The sequence below is a fragment of the Armigeres subalbatus genome, chromosome 1 (assembly GCF_024139115.2).
Source record: "Armigeres subalbatus isolate Guangzhou_Male chromosome 1, GZ_Asu_2, whole genome shotgun sequence".
Taxonomy (NCBI): domain Eukaryota; kingdom Metazoa; phylum Arthropoda; class Insecta; order Diptera; family Culicidae; genus Armigeres; species Armigeres subalbatus.
In genome coordinates, this window is record NC_085139.1 from 101,369,029 (window position 1) to 101,387,343 (window position 18,315).

At 45.0% G+C, this 18,315-nt stretch overlaps 2 protein-coding genes across 2 annotated transcripts in view; both read right to left on the minus strand.

The window, feature by feature from the left end:
- The window catches only part of LOC134203692 (polypyrimidine tract-binding protein 1), a 723,317-nt gene that overhangs the window by 599,911 nt on the left and 105,091 nt on the right, over window positions 1-18,315 (minus strand). The gene's annotated exons all lie outside the window — the stretch shown is intronic.
- On the minus strand, window positions 14,202-14,570 carry LOC134206380 (uncharacterized). Its single transcript, XM_062682082.1, has one exon. The coding sequence runs from the start codon at window positions 14,568-14,570 to the stop codon at window positions 14,202-14,204; it is 369 nt and encodes a 122-aa protein (XP_062538066.1).

Here is an 18,315-nt window from a genome sequence, read left to right on the forward strand (position 1 = left end):
AGAAAATCAACTGGATTGTGAAAATAGTTGTATTTCTTCTTCTTCTTCTTCTTCTTCTTATTGGCATTACATCCCCACACTGGGACAGAGCCGCCTCGCAGCTTAGTGTTCATTAAGCACTTCCACAGTTATTAACTGCGAGGTTTCTAAGCCAGGTTACCATTTTTGCATTCGTATATCATGAGGCTAGCACGATGATACTTTTATGCCCAGGGAAGTCGAGACAGTTTCCAATCCGAAAATTGCCTAGACCGGCACCGGGAATCGAACCCAGCCACCCTCAGCATGGTCTTGCTTTGTAGCCGCGCGTCTTACCGCACGGCTAAGGAGGGCCCACAATAGTTGTATTTACTAGTTGTATTTACATCAGCTGAAAATTTCTTTTCAAAATGAAACTTGTTTGTATCCACTAAAGAATATTACAATCTCTGTCTGACTTCAGTTAAGATTTTGACGGAGTTTGGACAATTCGTAGTTAAAAATAGGTCCATTGCAGTCCAAATGTAGATAAACCTCTGTCGGATTTTCATGACTTTAAACGCAATCGAATCACCCCTCGGTACATTCACAATCCTAGGCGGAAACCTTTACGTCAGTCAGAATTTTGGGGGTGTGGATTCCCTTTTGTTTTTTGCCTACATCTCGTGCCCGGATTTACCTGTTCGGGTGCACCAAGCAGAAGAAATTCTTCACCCGGACCGACAACGATTTAGGGGGCAACGATTCCACCGGCGGCGGACCGGACCTGGGCTGCTGGTCGGGGACGACATACCATGGGGCGGCTTAGACAAATGATGATTTTGGCGTTTCATTTGTTCCATTTGTCCTTCCGCTGCCGTCCGTCGCGTCGGTTGGTTTTGTTAAACTAAGAGCCTGGGCCCAGGACCCATGGTCATGGTTCCACGTCGTCGTTGTCGTCGGCAGTCCGATTATTATTTCATACTTCTCGGAGAGTTCGGGGCGAGAAATCTGGGCGCTCGGAGTCACCGAGTGCTATTGTAAAAGCTTTTTAGAGTGAGGGAACTGTACAAAGCGGAGCTCGTCATGCAGGAGGGGATGAACCAGGACGAAGGACGAGTCCCTGGCTAATGGATGCGATGAAAAGGGTATACACATTTGACGCTTATGCTCTGCTGAAATCTGCCGGGGATCTGCGCTAATAGTGGGGGCTGGTTCGAAGACAAGGTGAGCAAAGCTCCAAATGGGCGATGGGTTTTATTAAAAATAAATACAACAGATTTTTAACTTTTCAATTCTGACGTTCTGCGCGTTTTTGGGGTGAACCTGGAGAATGGATTACTGTAAGTGATTTGATATTATTTATTCAATTCATATTTGAATAGTGAATAAAATAATAATGACCAACTGCATCTCAATCTAATTTTCCGTACTATGCCATTTATTGTTGAGATAGATGTTTGTTCTAATTCCTACATTAAAATGAAGAAATGTGATGGAAATGTTTAGCAAAATAAGCTGTTGCAGTTTTCAATGATTTATTTAAATTGAAAGTTGATTTGTTCGCCTATTTCGACCTACTAATGTTTCCCATTTATCTAAAGCTTAGTCAGAAAAAGTGCAGGGAAAACCTCCCCGGCAACTGTTGAGCCTCGTTCTGGATTTGATTGGATCCGTTTAGCTCAAATGCAGTGAAACACCGTTCCGTTTCCGGGCACCACAGGAGTGAGCCAACTCCATCCCAACAGTGCAAACCCTGAGTCTGCGGGTGGTCGATTTAATGAGGGTGCCAGCCACCGATCCTAATGTATGCTACTGCGCCGTTTCGATTATGCTCCTAGCTAGTTATGAATCAGCAGAATAGCGACTTGCTTTCTTCCTATTTGCCCTCAATCTACAGGCCGAACCAATCAGATATCTCGCCAGCTGGTCGGTCAATGTAGTTTAGTTGGTTGGAGCTAACTCCTGTAGTCACTAGTCAGTTTGCAAGGTAAGCTTCTATTCCTATTGGCCTAGCTGGGAGACTACTAGGTTGGAGGAGGCTACCCTGCGTAAGCTGATGCTAGAATTACAGACTACCTTCTATTTGTGGTCTCTTTCCATGCTATGGCAGTGGGGCTTGAGGATATGCGGTACACAGTTAGCAAAAATTGCTCCCGCTGCGAAATTGTGATGAGCTCCGACACGGAAAGAAGACCGGACAGGACTATTGTGTAGGAATTCGGAAAATTAGAAACAAGATGAACAAGACCCAATTCACAATAGAGGCAGATTCTGTCGAACGGAGATCAGAACAGTTTCAAACATGACAGATCGCAACGTTTCAACATTTTCAGCCGAGTTCCGATAGGTCAAATAGTTTGAAAACGGTTTTCGGTTTTCAACATTATATGAAATGCATCTCGATTTAGCAAAAATAATTGATGAAATTGATACAACATATCTTTGTTAAGCGATGAATTTACTACAGTGTGATGAAAATGGGAATAGTTCTCCTAAATTTTGAACTGCAAGAAACATACAGCACAACAAACAAGAGTTAATAGTAGAAGCAAACAAGAAACAGTGTAGAGAAGAGTACTGTGGAAAAAAATAGCATTTGAAAATTTTCTGATGGGTTTTTGGCAAAACACTTTCCGCGCACCATACCTTTACAATCGTTTAAACATATTTTTCAACAATAATGCATTCTCCTCTGAATCCCTTCATGATTCTCGTCAAAGTCCCTTCAGGATTCTCATCAAAATCTACTCAGGATTCTCGTCAGAATCCCTTCAGTATTCTCGTCAGAATCCTTTCAGGATCGGCATACCATCACGATTGTCGTCAGAATCCCGTCAGGATTGTCGTCAGAATCCCGTCAGGATTGTCGTCAGAATCTCTGCAGGATTCTCGTCAGAATCCCGTCAGGATTCTCGTCAGAATCCCGTCAGGATTCTCGTCAGAATCCCGTCAGGATTCACGTCAGAATCCCTTCAGGATTCTCGTCAGAATCCCGTCAAAATTCTCATCAGAATCCCGTCAGGATTCACGTCAGAATCCCTTCAGGATTCTCGTCAGAATCCCGTCAAGATTCTCGTCAGAATCCCATCAGGATTTTCGTCAAAATCCCGTCAGGATTCTCGTCAGAATCCCGTCAGATTCTCGTCAGAATCCCGTCAGATTCTCGTCAGAATCCCGTCAGGATTCTCGTCAGAATCCCGTCAGGATTCTCGTCAGAATCCCAGGATTCTCGTCAGATTCTCGTCAGAATCCCAGGATTCTCGTCAGATTCTCGTCAGAATCCCGTCAGGATTCTCGTCAGAATCCCATCAGGATTTTCGTCAGAATCCCGTCAGGATTCTCGTCAGAATCCCGTCAGGATTCTCGTCAGAATCCCGTCAGGATTCTCGTCAGAATCCCGTCAGGATTCTCGTCAGAATCCTTTCAGGATTCACGTCAGAATCCCGTCAGGATTCTCGTCAGAATCCCGTCAGGATTTTCGTCAAAATCCCGTCAGGATTTTTGTCAGAATCCCTTCACGATTCTTGTCAGAATCCCTTCAGCATTTTTGTCAGAATCCCGTCAGAGTTCTCGTCAGAATCCCGTCAGGATTCTCGTCCGAATCCCTTCAGGATTCTCGTCAGATTCTCGTCAGAATCCTGTCAAGATTCTCGTCAGAATCCTGTCAAGATTCTCGTCAGAATTCTGTCAGGATTCTCGTCAGAATCCCGTCAGAAATCTAATCAGAATCCCGTCAGGATTCTCGTCAGAATCCCGCCAGGATTCTCGTCAGAATAAAGTCACTAATCTCGTCAGAATTTTGTCAAGATTCTTGTCAGACACCGGTAAGGATTCTCGTCAGAATCCCGTCAGGATTCTCGTCAGAATCCCGTCAGGATTTTCGTCAGAATCCCGTCAGGATTCTCGTCAGAATCCCGTCAGGATTCTCGTCAGAATCCCGTCAGGATTCTCGTCAGAATCCCGTCAGGATTCTCGTCAGAATCCCGTCAGGATTCTCGTCAGAATCCCGTCAGGATTCTCGTCAGAATCCCGTCAGGATTCTCGTCAGAATCCCGTCAGGATTCTCGTCAGAATCCCGTCAGGATTCTCGTCAGAATCCCTTCAGGATTCTCGTCAGAATCCCTTCAGGATTCTCGTCAGAATCCCTTCAGGATTCTCGTCAGAATCCCTTCAGGATTCTCGTCAGAATCCCTTCAGGATTCTCGTCAGAATCCCTTCAGGATTCTCGTCAGAATCCCTTCAGGATTCTCGTCAGAATCCCTTCAGGATTCTCGTCAGAATCCCTTTAGGATTCTCGTCAGAATCCCGTCAGGATTCTCGTCAGAATCCCGTCAGGATTCTCGTCAGAATCCCTTAAGGATTTTCATCAGAATCCCTTCAGGATTCTCGTCAGATACCCTACAGGATTCTTGTCAAAACCCCTTCAGGGTTATCGTCAGAATCCCGTCAGTATTCTTGTCAGAATTCCGTCAGGATTCTCGTCAGAATCCCTTCAGTATTCTTGTCAGAATCCCTTCAGGATTCTTGTCAGAATCCCTTCAGGAATTTAGTCAGAATCCCTTCAGGATTCTTGTCAGAATCCCTTCAGGATTCTTGTCAGAATCCCTTCAGGATTCTTGTCAGAATCCCTTCAGGATTCTTGTCAGAATCCCTTCAGGATTCTTGTCAGAATCCCTTCAGGATTCTTGTCAGAATCCCTTCAGGATTCTTGTCAGAATCCCTTCAGGATTCTTGTCAGAATCCCTTCAGGATTCTTGTCAGAATCCCTTCAGGATTCTTGTCAGAATCCCTTCAGGATTTTTGTCAGAATCCCTTCAGGATTTTTGTCAGAATCCCTTCAGGATTCTTGTCAGAATCCCTTCAGGATTCTTGTCAGAATCCCTTCAGGATTTTTGTCAGAATCCCTTCAGGATTCTCGTCAGAATCCCGTCAGAATTCTCGTCAGAATCTCGTCAGGATTGTCGTCAGAATCCGGTCAGGATTCACGTCAGAATCCCGTCAGCATTCACCTCAGACTCCCGTCAGGATTCACATCATAATCCCGTCAGGATTCTCGTCCGAATCCCTTCAGAATTCTCGTCCGATTGTCGTCAGAATCCCGTCGGGATTCTCGTCAGAATCCCGTCAGGACCCTCGTCAGAATCCCTTCAGGATTCTCGTTAGAATCCCTTCATGATTTTCATCAGAATCCCTTTAAGATACTCAACGGAATTCCTTCAGGATTTTCGTCGGAATCCCGTCAGGATTTTCGACAGAATCCCTTCAGGATTCTCGTCAGAATCCCTTCAGGATTTTCGTCACAATCCCGTCAGGTTTTTGTCAGAATCCCGTCAGGATTCTCGTCAGAATCCCACTAGGATTCTCGTCAGAATCCCACTAGGATTCTCGTCAGAATCCCGTCATGATTCTCGTCAGAATCCCGTCAGGATTCACGTCAGAATCCCGTCAGGATTCACATCAGAATCCCGTCAGGATTCTCGTCAGAATCCCGTCAGGATTCTCGTCAGAATCCCGTCAGGATTCTCGTCAGAATCCCGTCAGGATTCTCGTCAGAATCCCGTCAGGATTGTCGTCAGAATCCCGTCAGAGTTCTCGTCAGAATCTCGTCAGGATTGTCGTCAGAATCCCGTCAGGATTGTCGTCAGAATCCCGTTAGGATTCACGTCAAAATCCCGTCAGGATTCACGTCAGAATCCCGTCAGGATTCACCTCAGACTCCCGTCAGGATTCACCTCAGACTTCCGTCAGGATTCACATCATAATCCCGTCAGGATTCTCGTCCGAATCCCTTCAGAATTCTCGTCCGAATCCCTTCAGGATTCTCGTCCGAATCCCTTCAGGATTCTCGTCCGAATCCCTTCAGGATTCTCGTCCGAATCCCTTCAGGATTCTCGTCCGAATCCCTTCAGGATTCTCGTCCGAATCCCTTCAGGATTCTCGTCCGAATCCCTTCAGGATTCTCGTCCGAATCCCTTCAGGAATCTCGTCCAAATCCCTTCAGGATTCTCGTCAGAATCCCTTCAGGATTCTCGTCAGAATCCCTTCAGGATTCTCGTCAGAATCCCGTCAGGATTCTCGTCAGAATCCCGTCAGGATTCTCGTCAGAATCCCGTCAGGATTCTCGTCAGAATCCCGTCAGGATTCTCGTCAGAATCCCGTCAGGATTGTCGTCAGAATCCCGTCAGAATTCTCGTCAGAATCTCGTCAGGATTCTTGTCAGAATCCCGTCAGGATTCTCGTCAGAATCCCGTCAGGATTCTCGTCAGAATCCCGTCAGGATTCACGTCAGAATCCCGTCAGGATTCACCTCAGACTCCCGTCAGGATTCACCTCAGACTTCCGTCAGGATTCACATCATAATCCCGTCAGGATTCTCGTCCGAATCCCTTCAGAATTCTCGTCCGAATCCCTTCAGGATTCTCGTCCGAATCCCTTCAGGATTCTCGTCCGAATCCCTTCAGGATTCTCGTCCGAAACCCTTCAGGATTCTCGTCCGAATCCCTTCAGGATTCTCGTCCGAATCCCTTCAGGATTCTCGTCCGAATCCCTTCAGGATTCTCGTCCGAATCCCTTCAGGATTATCGTTCGAATCCCTTCAGGATTCTCGTCCGAATCCTTCAGGATTCTCGTCCGAATCCTTCAGGATTCTCGTCCGAATCCGTCAGGATTCTCGTCAGAATTCCGTCAGGATTCTCGTCCGAATCCCTTCAGGATTCTCGTCCGAATCCCTTCAGGATTCTCGTCCGAATCCCTTCAGGATTCTCGTTCGAATCCCTCCAGGATTCTCGTCCGAATCCCTCCAGGATTCTCGTCCGAATCCCTTCAGGAATCTCGTCCAAATCCCTTCAGGATTCTCGTCAGAATCCCTTCAGGATTCATGTCAGAATCCCGTCAGGATTGTCGTCAGAATCCCGTCAGAATCCCGTCGGGATTCTCGTCAGAATCCTTTCAGGATTCTCGTCAGAATCCCTTCAGGATTCTCGTCAGAATCCCTTCAGGATTCTCGTCAGAATCCCTTCAGGATTCTCGTCAGAATCCCTTGAGGATTCTCGTCAGAATCCCTTCAGGATTCTCGTCAGAATCCCTTCAGGATTCTCGTCAGAATCCCTTCAGGATTCTCGTCAGAATCCCTTCAGGATTCTCGTCAGAATCCCTTCAGGATTCTCGTCAGAATCCCTTCAGGATTCTCGTCAGAATCCCTTCAGGATTCTCGTCAGAATCCCGTCAGGATTCTCGTCAGAATCCCGTCAGGATTCTCGTCAGAATCCCGTCAGGTTTCTCGTCAGAATCTCGTCAGGATTCTCGTCAGAATGCCGTCAGAGTTCTCGTCTGAATCCCGTCAGGGTTCTCGTCTGAATCCCTCTCAGGATTCTCGTCAGAATCCCTCTCAGGATTCTCGTCAGAATCCCTCTCAGGATTCTCGTCAGAATCCCTCTCAGGATTCTCGTCAGAATCCCTCTCAGGATTCTCGTCAGAATCCCTCTCAGGATTCTCGTCAGAATTCCGTCAGGATTCTGGTCAGAATCCCTCTCAGGATTCTCGTCAGAATCCCTCTCAGGATTCTCGCCAGAATCCCTCTCAGGATTCTCGTTAGAATTCCTTCAGGATTCTCGTCAGAATCCCGTCAGGATTCTCGTCAGAATCCCTCTCAGGATTCTCGTCAGAATCCCTCTCAGGATTCTCGTCAGAATCCCTCTCAGGATTCTCGTCAGAATCCCTCTCAGGATTCTCGTCAGAATCCCTCTCAGGATTCTCGTCAGAATCCCTCTCAGGATTCTCGTCAGAATCCCTTCAGGATTCTCGTCAGAATCCCTTCAGGATTCTCGTCAGAATCCCTTCAGGATTCTCGTCAGAATCCCTTCAGGATTCTCGTCAGAATCCCTTCAGGATTCTCGTCAGAATCCCTCTCAGGATTCTCGTCAGAATCCTCCTCAGGATTCTCGTCAGAATCCTCTCAGGATTCTCGTCAGAATCCCTCTCAGGATTCTCGCCAGAATCCCTCTCAGGATTCTCGTCAGAATTCCTTCAGGATTCTCGTCAGAATCCTTTCAGGATTCTCGTCAGAATCCCTTCAGAATTCTCGCCAGAATCCCTTCAGGATTCTCGCCAGAATCCCTTCAGGATTCTCGTCAGAATCCCTTCAGGATTCTCCTCAGAATCCCTCCAGGATTTTCCTCAGAATCCCGCCAGGATTCTCCTCAGAATCCCTTCAGGATTCTCCTCAGAATCCCTTCAGGATTCTCCTCAGAATCCCTTCAGGATTCTCCTCAGAATCCCTTCAGGATTCTCCTCAGAATCCCTTCAGGATTCTCTTCAGAATCCCTCCAGGATTCTCCTCAGAATCCCGACAGGATTCTTCTCAGAATCCCGACAGAATTCTTCTCAGAATCCCGACAGGATTCTTCTCAGAATCTCGCCAGAATTCTCCTCAGAATTCCGCCAGGATTCTCCTCAGAAGCCTTCCAGAATTCTCCTCAGAAGCCCTCCAAGATTCTCCTCAGAATCCTACCAGGATTCTCCACAGAATCCCATCAGAATTTTCCTCAGAATCCCTCCAGGATTTTCCTCAGAATCTCGCCAGGATTCTCCTCAGAATTCCGCCAGGATTCTCCTCAGAATCCCTCCAGGATTCTCCTCAGAATCCTACAAAGAATTCTCCTTAGAATCCCATCAGAATTCTCCTTAGAATCCTTCCAGGATCTTCCTCAGAATCCCTCCAGGATCTTCCTCAGAAACCCGTCAGGATTCTTCTCAAAATCCCGTCAGGATTCTTCTCAGAATCCCGTCAGGATTCTTCTCAGAATCTCCTCCAGGATTCTTCTCAGAATCCCGTCAGGATTCTTCTCAGAATCCCGTCAGGATTCTTCTCAAAATCCCGTCAGGATTCTTCTCAGAATCCCGTCAGCATTCTTCTCAGAATCCCGTCAGGATTCTTCTCAGAATCCCGTCCGGAATCTTCTCAGAATATCGTCGAGATACTTCTCAGAATCCCGCCAAGATTCTCTCTTTAGGATTCTCCTCAGAATCCCTCCAGGATTCTCCTCAGAATTTCGCCAGGATTCTCCTCAGAATCCCATCAGAATTCTCCTTAGAATCCCTCCAGGATCTTCCTCAGAATCCCGTCAGGATTCTTCTCAGAATCCCGTCAGGATTCTTCTCAGAATCTCCTCCAGGATTTTCCTCAGAATCCCGTCAGGATTCTTTTCAGAATCCCGTCAGGATTCTTCTCAGAATCCCGTCAGGATTCTTCTCAGATTCCACCCAGGATTTTTCTCAGAATCCCGTCAGCATTCTTCTCAAAATCCCGTCAGGATTCTTCTCAGAATCCCGTCCGGAATCTTCTCAGAATCTCGTCGAGATACTTCTCAGAATCCCGCCAGGATTCTCCTCAGAATCCTGCCCAGATTCTCCTCAGAATCCCGCCAGGATTCTCCTCAGAATCTCCTCCAGGATTCTCCTCAGAATCCCTCCAGGATTTTCTTCAGAATCCCTTTAGGTTTCTCTTCAGAATCCCTCCAGGAAAATCCTCTTCAAAATCCATGGAGTATCGAAAACTCTCAGAATCTGTCCAGATCTAATTCAGAATCATTTTAATAAATCTTTAATAATTTCGCATTTGAATTTATTGTTTCTGAGGCACCCGTCATTTGTGAGTTCCTAAAATATTGACAAATGGCCAAATTCCATATTTTTTCGACTTTCCGGAACAAAAAGTTTTCCGTTAAAAAAAGAATCACTTCCCGCCAACAGCAATTGTCATCCATCGCCTGTCTTGTCATCGTAAACGACGACTAGGACGACGACGTCGACGATGACACCGTGGACAATGATGATGACAAAACTGATTTTGATTTGATGCAATCCATTTCACTCTTTTGTGTGCGCGGGTCGGGTCCGGGTGTCGCAATCGAATCCACATTCGACTGTCACACAATGGGATCCCCCATCCCGACAGACAGTTTAAATGAATGTATGTGCATCAATTTGTTACCGTTTTCGGAAAATCTGGGCCCGGTTCGGGGGATCAGGATCTTGGTGCGCGGGAGCGGCTCAAGCAGCCCTAATTGTGTTGTGTTGATCCAAGCCGTATGCTGGCCCTGGTGCTGCTGCTTGACACAATGTGGATTTGGACGGACTATGGAGCGCCTCCCGGATGAAGCGCAGGTAAATGGAACTGAACTGGAAATCGGATCAAATGACGGTTTCGATTTTTACACCGCCGCTTTTCCAAGTATCGGAAATTTTCCGCTTCATCATCGGCATCATCACATTTGGGTCGTAGTTTTGCAACGCATCATTTGCTGATTTTCCTCAGGGAAAGCGTACCGGTGCACACTGTTCCGTATAATGGTCATATGAAAACGATGATAATTCGGTTTTTCGATCATACAAAGAGACAGTTTGCGAATTAATCGAAATGCTGATCCGAGTACTTGTATGCATGTAATCAAAGTGAAACATAAGAGTGATTATTCAATTGTAAGCCCCAAGTATTTAATGAAACATTTTTGCCACATCCATCGCCACTGTTTGGTTGGGTGAACCTTTGTGGTACCCGATGCATCGAGAACGATATCGGCCCGATATCCGGGTGCTACGGTTTTACACGAGAACTGCATTTGCGGAAAGTGATGCGACTGCTGTGCAACTAACTGGAGTCAATATTTTCCGCATTGTTATCGCGTGCGGCATGGAGCGCGAACGGTGGTCCAATAATGTCAGGAAGCCAATTTTCCAGCTATTTGAGAATAATTATTCCACCATCGTCGATTAGAATCAGTTCAGTTTCGTCAAAGCTCCGCGCCCGCACGGACAGATGGACGGAAAAATTTCAATTTCAGAATCGAGAATGCTGCGGGAAGTCATTATTTTCCATTGGGTTCGTATCATGGCGAACGCAAAGCCACCACCACCGACAATAATAACAGTAATACTAGATGGGTTTGTCATTAAAAAAGGCCATCGTTGGCGCGACTAGTCGCCCTGTCATTATTTCTGATGGGATTCGTTCTCATTTTTCCTTTGGAAACAACGAAAAAAAGCGGTTATGGGATTATTTAACGAGCTGTCGAGATTTCTGGGGAAGCTAGCCAGCAGATCATAGGTTATCATAAATGGTTAAATGAGGATTTGTTTTACTTTTTATCATGAAGCTTTAAATCATTACGGATGGCAATTCAAGTTTTGAAACGAAAAATGGTTTAACCAACGCAGGAAACAAATTGAATGAGGCTGGTTGTTTTGATACAAGGGTCATTCAAACATGAGACTTAAATTTCCGATCTGACATGTTTATGGTCACAAACAGGGATTGAATCCAAAGCGAAACGAAAATATCTCTCACTTAGCATATTTGTTTGCTCTCACAATACGTTTCTTGTGAGACATTTTTCGCGAAATATTCCACTAATACCGTAATTCTAACAAATTACTATCAACATTTGGACAACTGCCTGTTGGATTTCTAAGTTCCTGTTGTAGTTTTGACAATATCCTATCGGAATTTTAACAAATTTTCAATACATATCTGTCGGAATTTTTAATAAATAGCTGTACCAGCCGGAACTTAACAAATTTCTGTCCGAATTTAACAATTTCCTGTCGGATAGTTCATAAATCACTGACGAAATTTTAACTAATTTTCAACAAACACCTGTTGGAATTTTTAATAAATACCTGTCGGAATTGTAATAAATTTATGTCGGAATTTAACAAATTCCTATCGGAATTTAACAAATTCCTGTCACAAACAACGCTCCTCGGCACCGAGGAGTTGGTTTCTTGTTTAGCGCCCATGCACAGGCGACGCTCATCAAGTGGGAACCAATTAATGAGAGAATAATCATTGTCAGATTCAGAACACGGGTTAGGCACTTCACGATAATCCAATTTTATGCGTCGACCGATGTTGCCGAATTACAAGACAAGGAGAATTTCTACATTGAACTGGATGCCGTCGTGGATAAAGCTTCGAAAGGTGACATAAAGATCTACATGGGCGACTTCAATGCGAAAATCGGCTCCGACAACACGGACTATGAAAATCAAATCGACCACATCTACATCAGCCGAAAATGGAGACAGAGCCTTCTTGATGCCCGGAATAAACGCAGCGCTGACATCGCGTCTGACTATTGGCGAGATCCGATTACGCATTGCTCGGAATCACCGGCGGGAGGAGAGACTCGGACGCCGATTCAACACACGCCGACTAGAGGATCCAACTGTGAAGAGATCGTTCATTGAAGAACTTGGAACTCGGGCAGCGGATGTTTCGGAAGATGGCAGCGTAGAAGAGCAGTGGACGGCCATCAAGAATGCTTTTATCGACACAAGCGAGAACAACCTGGGTGAGCTGCGCACTCAGCGGAAGGAGTGGATTACGGATGCAACCTGGCGGAAAATCGAGGAGCGTAGAGAAGCAAAGGCTGCGATAGAGCGGGCAGGAACCAGAGCAGCCAAGTACGAGTCCCGTCAACGGTATTCGGCTCAAGAGAAGGAAGTTAAACGCTGCTGTAGACGTGACAAGCTAGCGTGGATGGACTCCCTGGTCGACGAAGGGGAGAAAGCTGCAACAACTGGCGATATTCGCCTCCTCTACGATATCTAACGACGCTTGAGTGGAGCAAGGATGAATCCGAGGATGCCGGTGAAAGACGCGACAGGTCAGTTACTCACCGACCCAACTGATCAGCTGAAACGTTGGATCGAGCATTTCGAACAGCTTCTTCAAGTTTCGACGCCCGACCAACCATCAACATCACGGCATGAGCCGCCAAGGGTGCGATGCGTCAACTCCGAAGCAGTGACGGGAAATGTCATATCGATGTCATGGGACTAATTTGTTAATAACTTTTTTCACAAGTAATTTACAATCGTATGTTTTATATAAACATAAAGCACTCAAAGGATACTAAAACTTTTTCTAATAGGTCATTGCTCTAAAACTGAAATTGGCGGCGTGAGAGCCGAATTAGTGTCAAATGACATTAATGTCATGACATTCCGTGACATTTTTTTAAATTCGTTATCATGTCTCACACTGTATATTTAGAACAATGACCTGTTTGGCAAAGTTGTAGGATCCTTTAAGCATTAGATGTTAATAAAAAAATCCGAGTTGCAAAAGACTTTTGAAAAAAGTTATTATCAAATTAGTAATAGCAACCCCATGACATTTTTTTGACATTTCCCATCACTGCTCCGAAGCTCCATCCTTGCAGGAGATTGAAGCAGCCATCCGAAGCATGAAATCCAACAAAGCTCCCGGGGTCGATCGCATTTCAGAAGAGATGCTCAAAGCTGATCCCGTGCTATTTGTGCAAATGTTGCATCAACTATTCTGCAATATCTGAGAAAACGGAACTTTTTCGTCTGACTGAATACAGGGCGTCTTAGTGAAGGTCCCAAAAAGGGGGATCTGGCGGTGTGTGACAATTGGCGAGGCATCATGTCACTGTGCATTGTTCTCAAAGTTCTGTGCAAAGTTATCCTAAATCGGATTCAGGAAAAAAAAAAGATTCGACTCTCCGACGGCAGCAAGCAGGATTCCGCCCAGGAAGATCGTCTGTGGACAATATTGTCACGCTCCGAATCATTCTGGAGCAAATCAACAAATTCCAAGAGTCCCTGTACCTGATATTTATTGGCTCATAAGAATCCCTTCAGGATTCTCGTAAGAATCCCTTCAGGATTCTCGTAAGAATCCCTTCAGGATTCTCTTCACAATCCCTTCAGGATTTTTTTGGAATTACGACAAGAATTTGTTGAAATTCCGACAGGAAATTGTCAAAGTCAAACATGCCGACCCTCTCACTCACTCATGTATCCTGAGCACCCCTAGGGGTACATAGGGCCAACGTAAAAGATCTCCGTCCTGGGCGGCTTTCGCTTTAGCCTTGACCTGGGCCCAGGTCAGATTCCTGTCGACTTTCTTTATTTCCTTGTTGAGGCTACACCGCCACGAGCGATGTCCTGCTGGATTCCTGTCCAGCGCTTGCTTGCAGATTTCGTCTCCGCTCTTTCGTAATGTGTGGCCGACCCACCTCCATATACGCTCTCGAATTTCTGTCGATATCGGTTTTTGATGGCATAGACGATGGAGCTCATCATTCGAGACCCAATTGTGAGGCCACCAGGCCCGATTTATAAAACGTAGACATCGGTTTTATCAACTTGCAGTTTCTGCGTAATCTCTGCTGGTACACACCAAGTCTCACTAGCGTATAACAACACAGATTTTACGATTGAGTTGAATATTCGAAATATGGTGCGTTGACTAATCTGATTTGATCTCCATACATTTCGTAAACTCGCAAAAGCAGTCCTAGCCTTCTTGCTCCTATGTCGATCTTTATTCCACCGTTCGACGCTAACTGGCTGCCAAGATATTGAATGTTTTCGACCTTCTTCACTGCTTGCCCGGCTACCGTAAAGTTGGAGGGTTTGTTTGTATTTACATCCAACGATTTGGTCTTGTTGATGTTGATGGTGAGACCCTCCGTTGAGGAGCGTTCGGCCAGGTCGTTCAACTTACTCTGCATATCAGAGCGCCATTGTGCTAGTAGAGCAATATCATCAGCCAAATCGAAGTCGTTGAGATGCTCCATAGTAATAGACTGCCAGAGCAGCCCACGGTTTGGTATCGTCGTCGATTACGACGAGGAACAGTAGCGGAGATAGAATACATCCTTGCCTCACTCCAGCGACTACCCGGATGGGGTCACACAAAGCTCCATTATGTAAGACTCTGCACGTCAAAGCTTCGTACTGCGCTTCGATGAGGCCGACAATTATATGCGAAACTTGTCTAAGGGCGCCCCCACAGATTTTCGTGGTTCAGAAGATCGAATGCTTTTTCATAGCCAATAAATACCAGGTAGAGGGACTCTTGGAATTCGTAGACTTGCTCCAGAATGATTCGGAGCGTGACAATATTGTCCACAGATGATCTTCCTGGGCGGAATCCTGCCTGCTGCCGTCGGAGAGTCGAATCTATTTTCTCCTGAATCCGATTTAGGATAACTTTGCACAGAACTTCGAGAACGATGCACAGTAACATGATGCCTCGCCAATTGTCGCACACCGCCAGATGCCCCTTTTTTTGGACCTTCACTAAGACATCCTGTATCCAGTCAGCCGAAAAAGTTGCGGTTTCCCAGATATTGCAGAATAATTGATGCAACATTTGCGCAAGTAGCACGGGGTCAGCTTTGAGCATCTCTACTGAAATGCGATCGACCCCGGGAGCTTTGTTGGATTTCATGCTTCGGATGGCTGCTTCAATCTCCTGCAAGGATGGAGCTTCGGAGTTGACGCGGGTAATGCGTCGCACCCTTGGCGGCTCATTCTGACGAGAATCCTGAAGGGATTCTGACGAGAATCCTGTAGAATGCTGACGAGAATCCTGAAGGGATGCTGACGAGAATCCTGAAGGGATGCTGACAAGAATCCTAAAAGGATTCTGACAAAAATCCCGAAGGGATTCTAAAGAGAATCCTGAAGGGATTCTTACGAGAATCCTGAAGGGATTCTGAAGAGAATCCTGAAGGGATTCTGAAGAGAATCCTGAAGGGATTCTGAAGAGAATCCTGAAGGGATTCTGAAGAGAATCCTGAAGGGATTCTGAAGAGAATCCTGAAGGGATTCTGACGAGAATCCTGAAGGGATTCTTACGAGAATACTGAAGGGATTCTTACGAGAATCCTGAAGGGATTTTTACGAGAATATTTTCTAGAATGGGAATATTTTCAAAATACTCCTTCACTCGCTTGAGAGCAAAAAAACGACTCTATCAGTAGCACCCAGGTCTATAGTGCATTTTTTGCAGTAGCGGACTTGACACGAGAAATTGTTTTTTCGCCATAACACCTTTCGGCTCAGTTGATCATATGCTGACCGATTCTGTAATTTCGATCTTATGGTTTTCATGCTCGAGGCTTAGTTATCAATCAATTGTCGTAAAAAATTAGGGTGAAGTTCTGAGAAAAACTCTATTGGGATCCTGATCAGCATCGGCTCGAGATTCTAAGAACCATCCATTCAGGATTATGAGCAGAATTCGTTCGAGATTCTAAACTAAATCCGTCTGGATTTCTAAACAGACTATATTTGAGATTCTGAAACGAATCTGTCCGGGATTCAAAATTTCAAACAGAATCCGTTTGGATTGGAGTTCTAAAGAGAATCCGTTCGTAATTCTGAACATAATATCGGCTGAGATTTGGAGACGAATTCTTTCGGAATTTGTACAGAATTCTGAACAGAGTCCGTTTTTTATTTTTCATTTATTTAGTCTACATCTAAACAGATAACACTGAATCAACAATTTGATGCCACAATACACGGTTCGAGGCAGCATTTCTCCATCCTCGAATACGCTCCACGCTCGCCAAGTCGTTTTGCACCTGGTCTGTCCATCTCGCTCGCTGAACAGAGTCCGTTTAGGATTCAGAAAAGAATCTGTTTGAGATTCTGAATAGAATCTGTTTGCGATTCTGGAAAAAAAATCTAATGGTTTTCTGAACAGAATTTATTTAGGATTCTGATAAGAATACGTTAGCGATTCTGAACAAAGTGGCCAAACTGACCAATGACCACTTCAGAACAATCGCGGTCTGTGTATGAAAAATCATGAAGAAAGAGCCGTCGCACGACATGTTTCGGAGCAAAATCGAAATTGTCCTCTTTACAGGTTCCCTGGGGGTATTCCGGGTGTCACAAGAGTGGCCAAACTGACCATAGACCACTTTTATAGCAACAGCGAGTATATTTATGAAAAATCGTGAAGAAAGAGCCGTCACATGACATGTTTCGGAGCAAAATCGAAATTGTCCTCTTTACAGGTTCCCTGGGGGCATTCCGGGCGTCACAAGAGTGGCCAAACTGACCATAGACCACTTTTATAACAACAGCGAGTATATTTATGAAAAATTGTGAAGATAGAATTGTCGCACGACATGTTTCGGAGCAAAATCCAAATTGTCCCCTTTACAGGTTCCCTGGGGACATTTGGAAGCTTCCTGGGGATGTCCGTATGGAAGACTAACTTTCGGAAAAATCGCTATGCGACTCGTTATTAGTGTGGCAATATTGTTTTATACTGTTTGATATGGGTTCCATGGAGAAAAATTGTTGTGTTAGCCTTATGATATACGAATGAAAAATGGTAACTGGTGTGGAAGTGCTTAGAGAACGGAATTAAAAAAAAAAAATCTGTCGAAATTTTAACTGTCTGATTTTCTAGCGGAATTATAACAAATATCTGTTAGAATTTTAACAAAATTATTTCGCCATTTTTTTTTAAATTTCTATAGGAATTGTAGCAAATCCTTGTCGAAATTGTAACAAATCCCTGTCGTAAGTTTAACAAATGTTGTAATTCTTAAAGATTTAAATCGGAATTTAAAAAACTATGTTCTGCAGAATTCCTAAACACTTAGCACCATGGAAATCAAGTGAAAGCGGTCCCCGTTTGCAACATGGAGACGCCAGAAGACACCATATCTCGCTCTTAAGAACTGAAGTCACTTTCGAATACTTCATTACTCCCGCGACATCAATATTGCAGTTTTAAATCTCTTTCGAAATTTGCATTTTATCCATGGAAATAGATATGTGCGCTGTTCCGAAAATTGCTGGCGGCGACGAATTCGTTTACGGAACCACGCTGAAATCCATTTTAGCCAACGGCGGTGGCAGCGTGAGTTGGTGTGGAGATCTTATGTCTGTTCCTTAAAGACTTTTTTTTGTTTTGGTTTGAGATAATTTCAAAATGTTAACGGTGGAATCTTTCGATTTGTTTCCGGAGAATTCTAATGAATTTCCCCAGGAAATTCTTCTCAGTTTTCCCAAAATACCCATTTGGATTTAACTATAAACCGGCCAAATGAAATTTTCCCCTTTCTGCCAAACGATCATTTCGGTCAATCGGCATCATCGGCTAGATGGTATGTTCGGCCAAACAACTTTCGACCTTGTGGCCTTCGGGCAAATGGTTTTCGGGCGAACACTTTTGGCCAAACGGCTTTGCCCGTAGTTTGGCGGAAAGTCATTCGGCGGAAAGCCATTTGTTCGAAAATATCATTTGGCTGAAAGCGACATACGACCGAACTGGTAATTTTTTTTTGTCCTTATAGATCATTTATTTGGCTTAGCTTGGCTTAGACTGATTGTACATGTCAATGCTTGCTACTGCGTGATTGATCAGAACTGGCGTAAATTGCACTTACCACATATTCTCAAAATTCACGTTTCAGGAGCTCATAAATGTAGATCAATAACGGCGCCGGCCAAATCCTTACAGTCAGTTGGGAAAGAAGGGGAATGTTAGTTTGTAGTTATTGTTGCTACTAG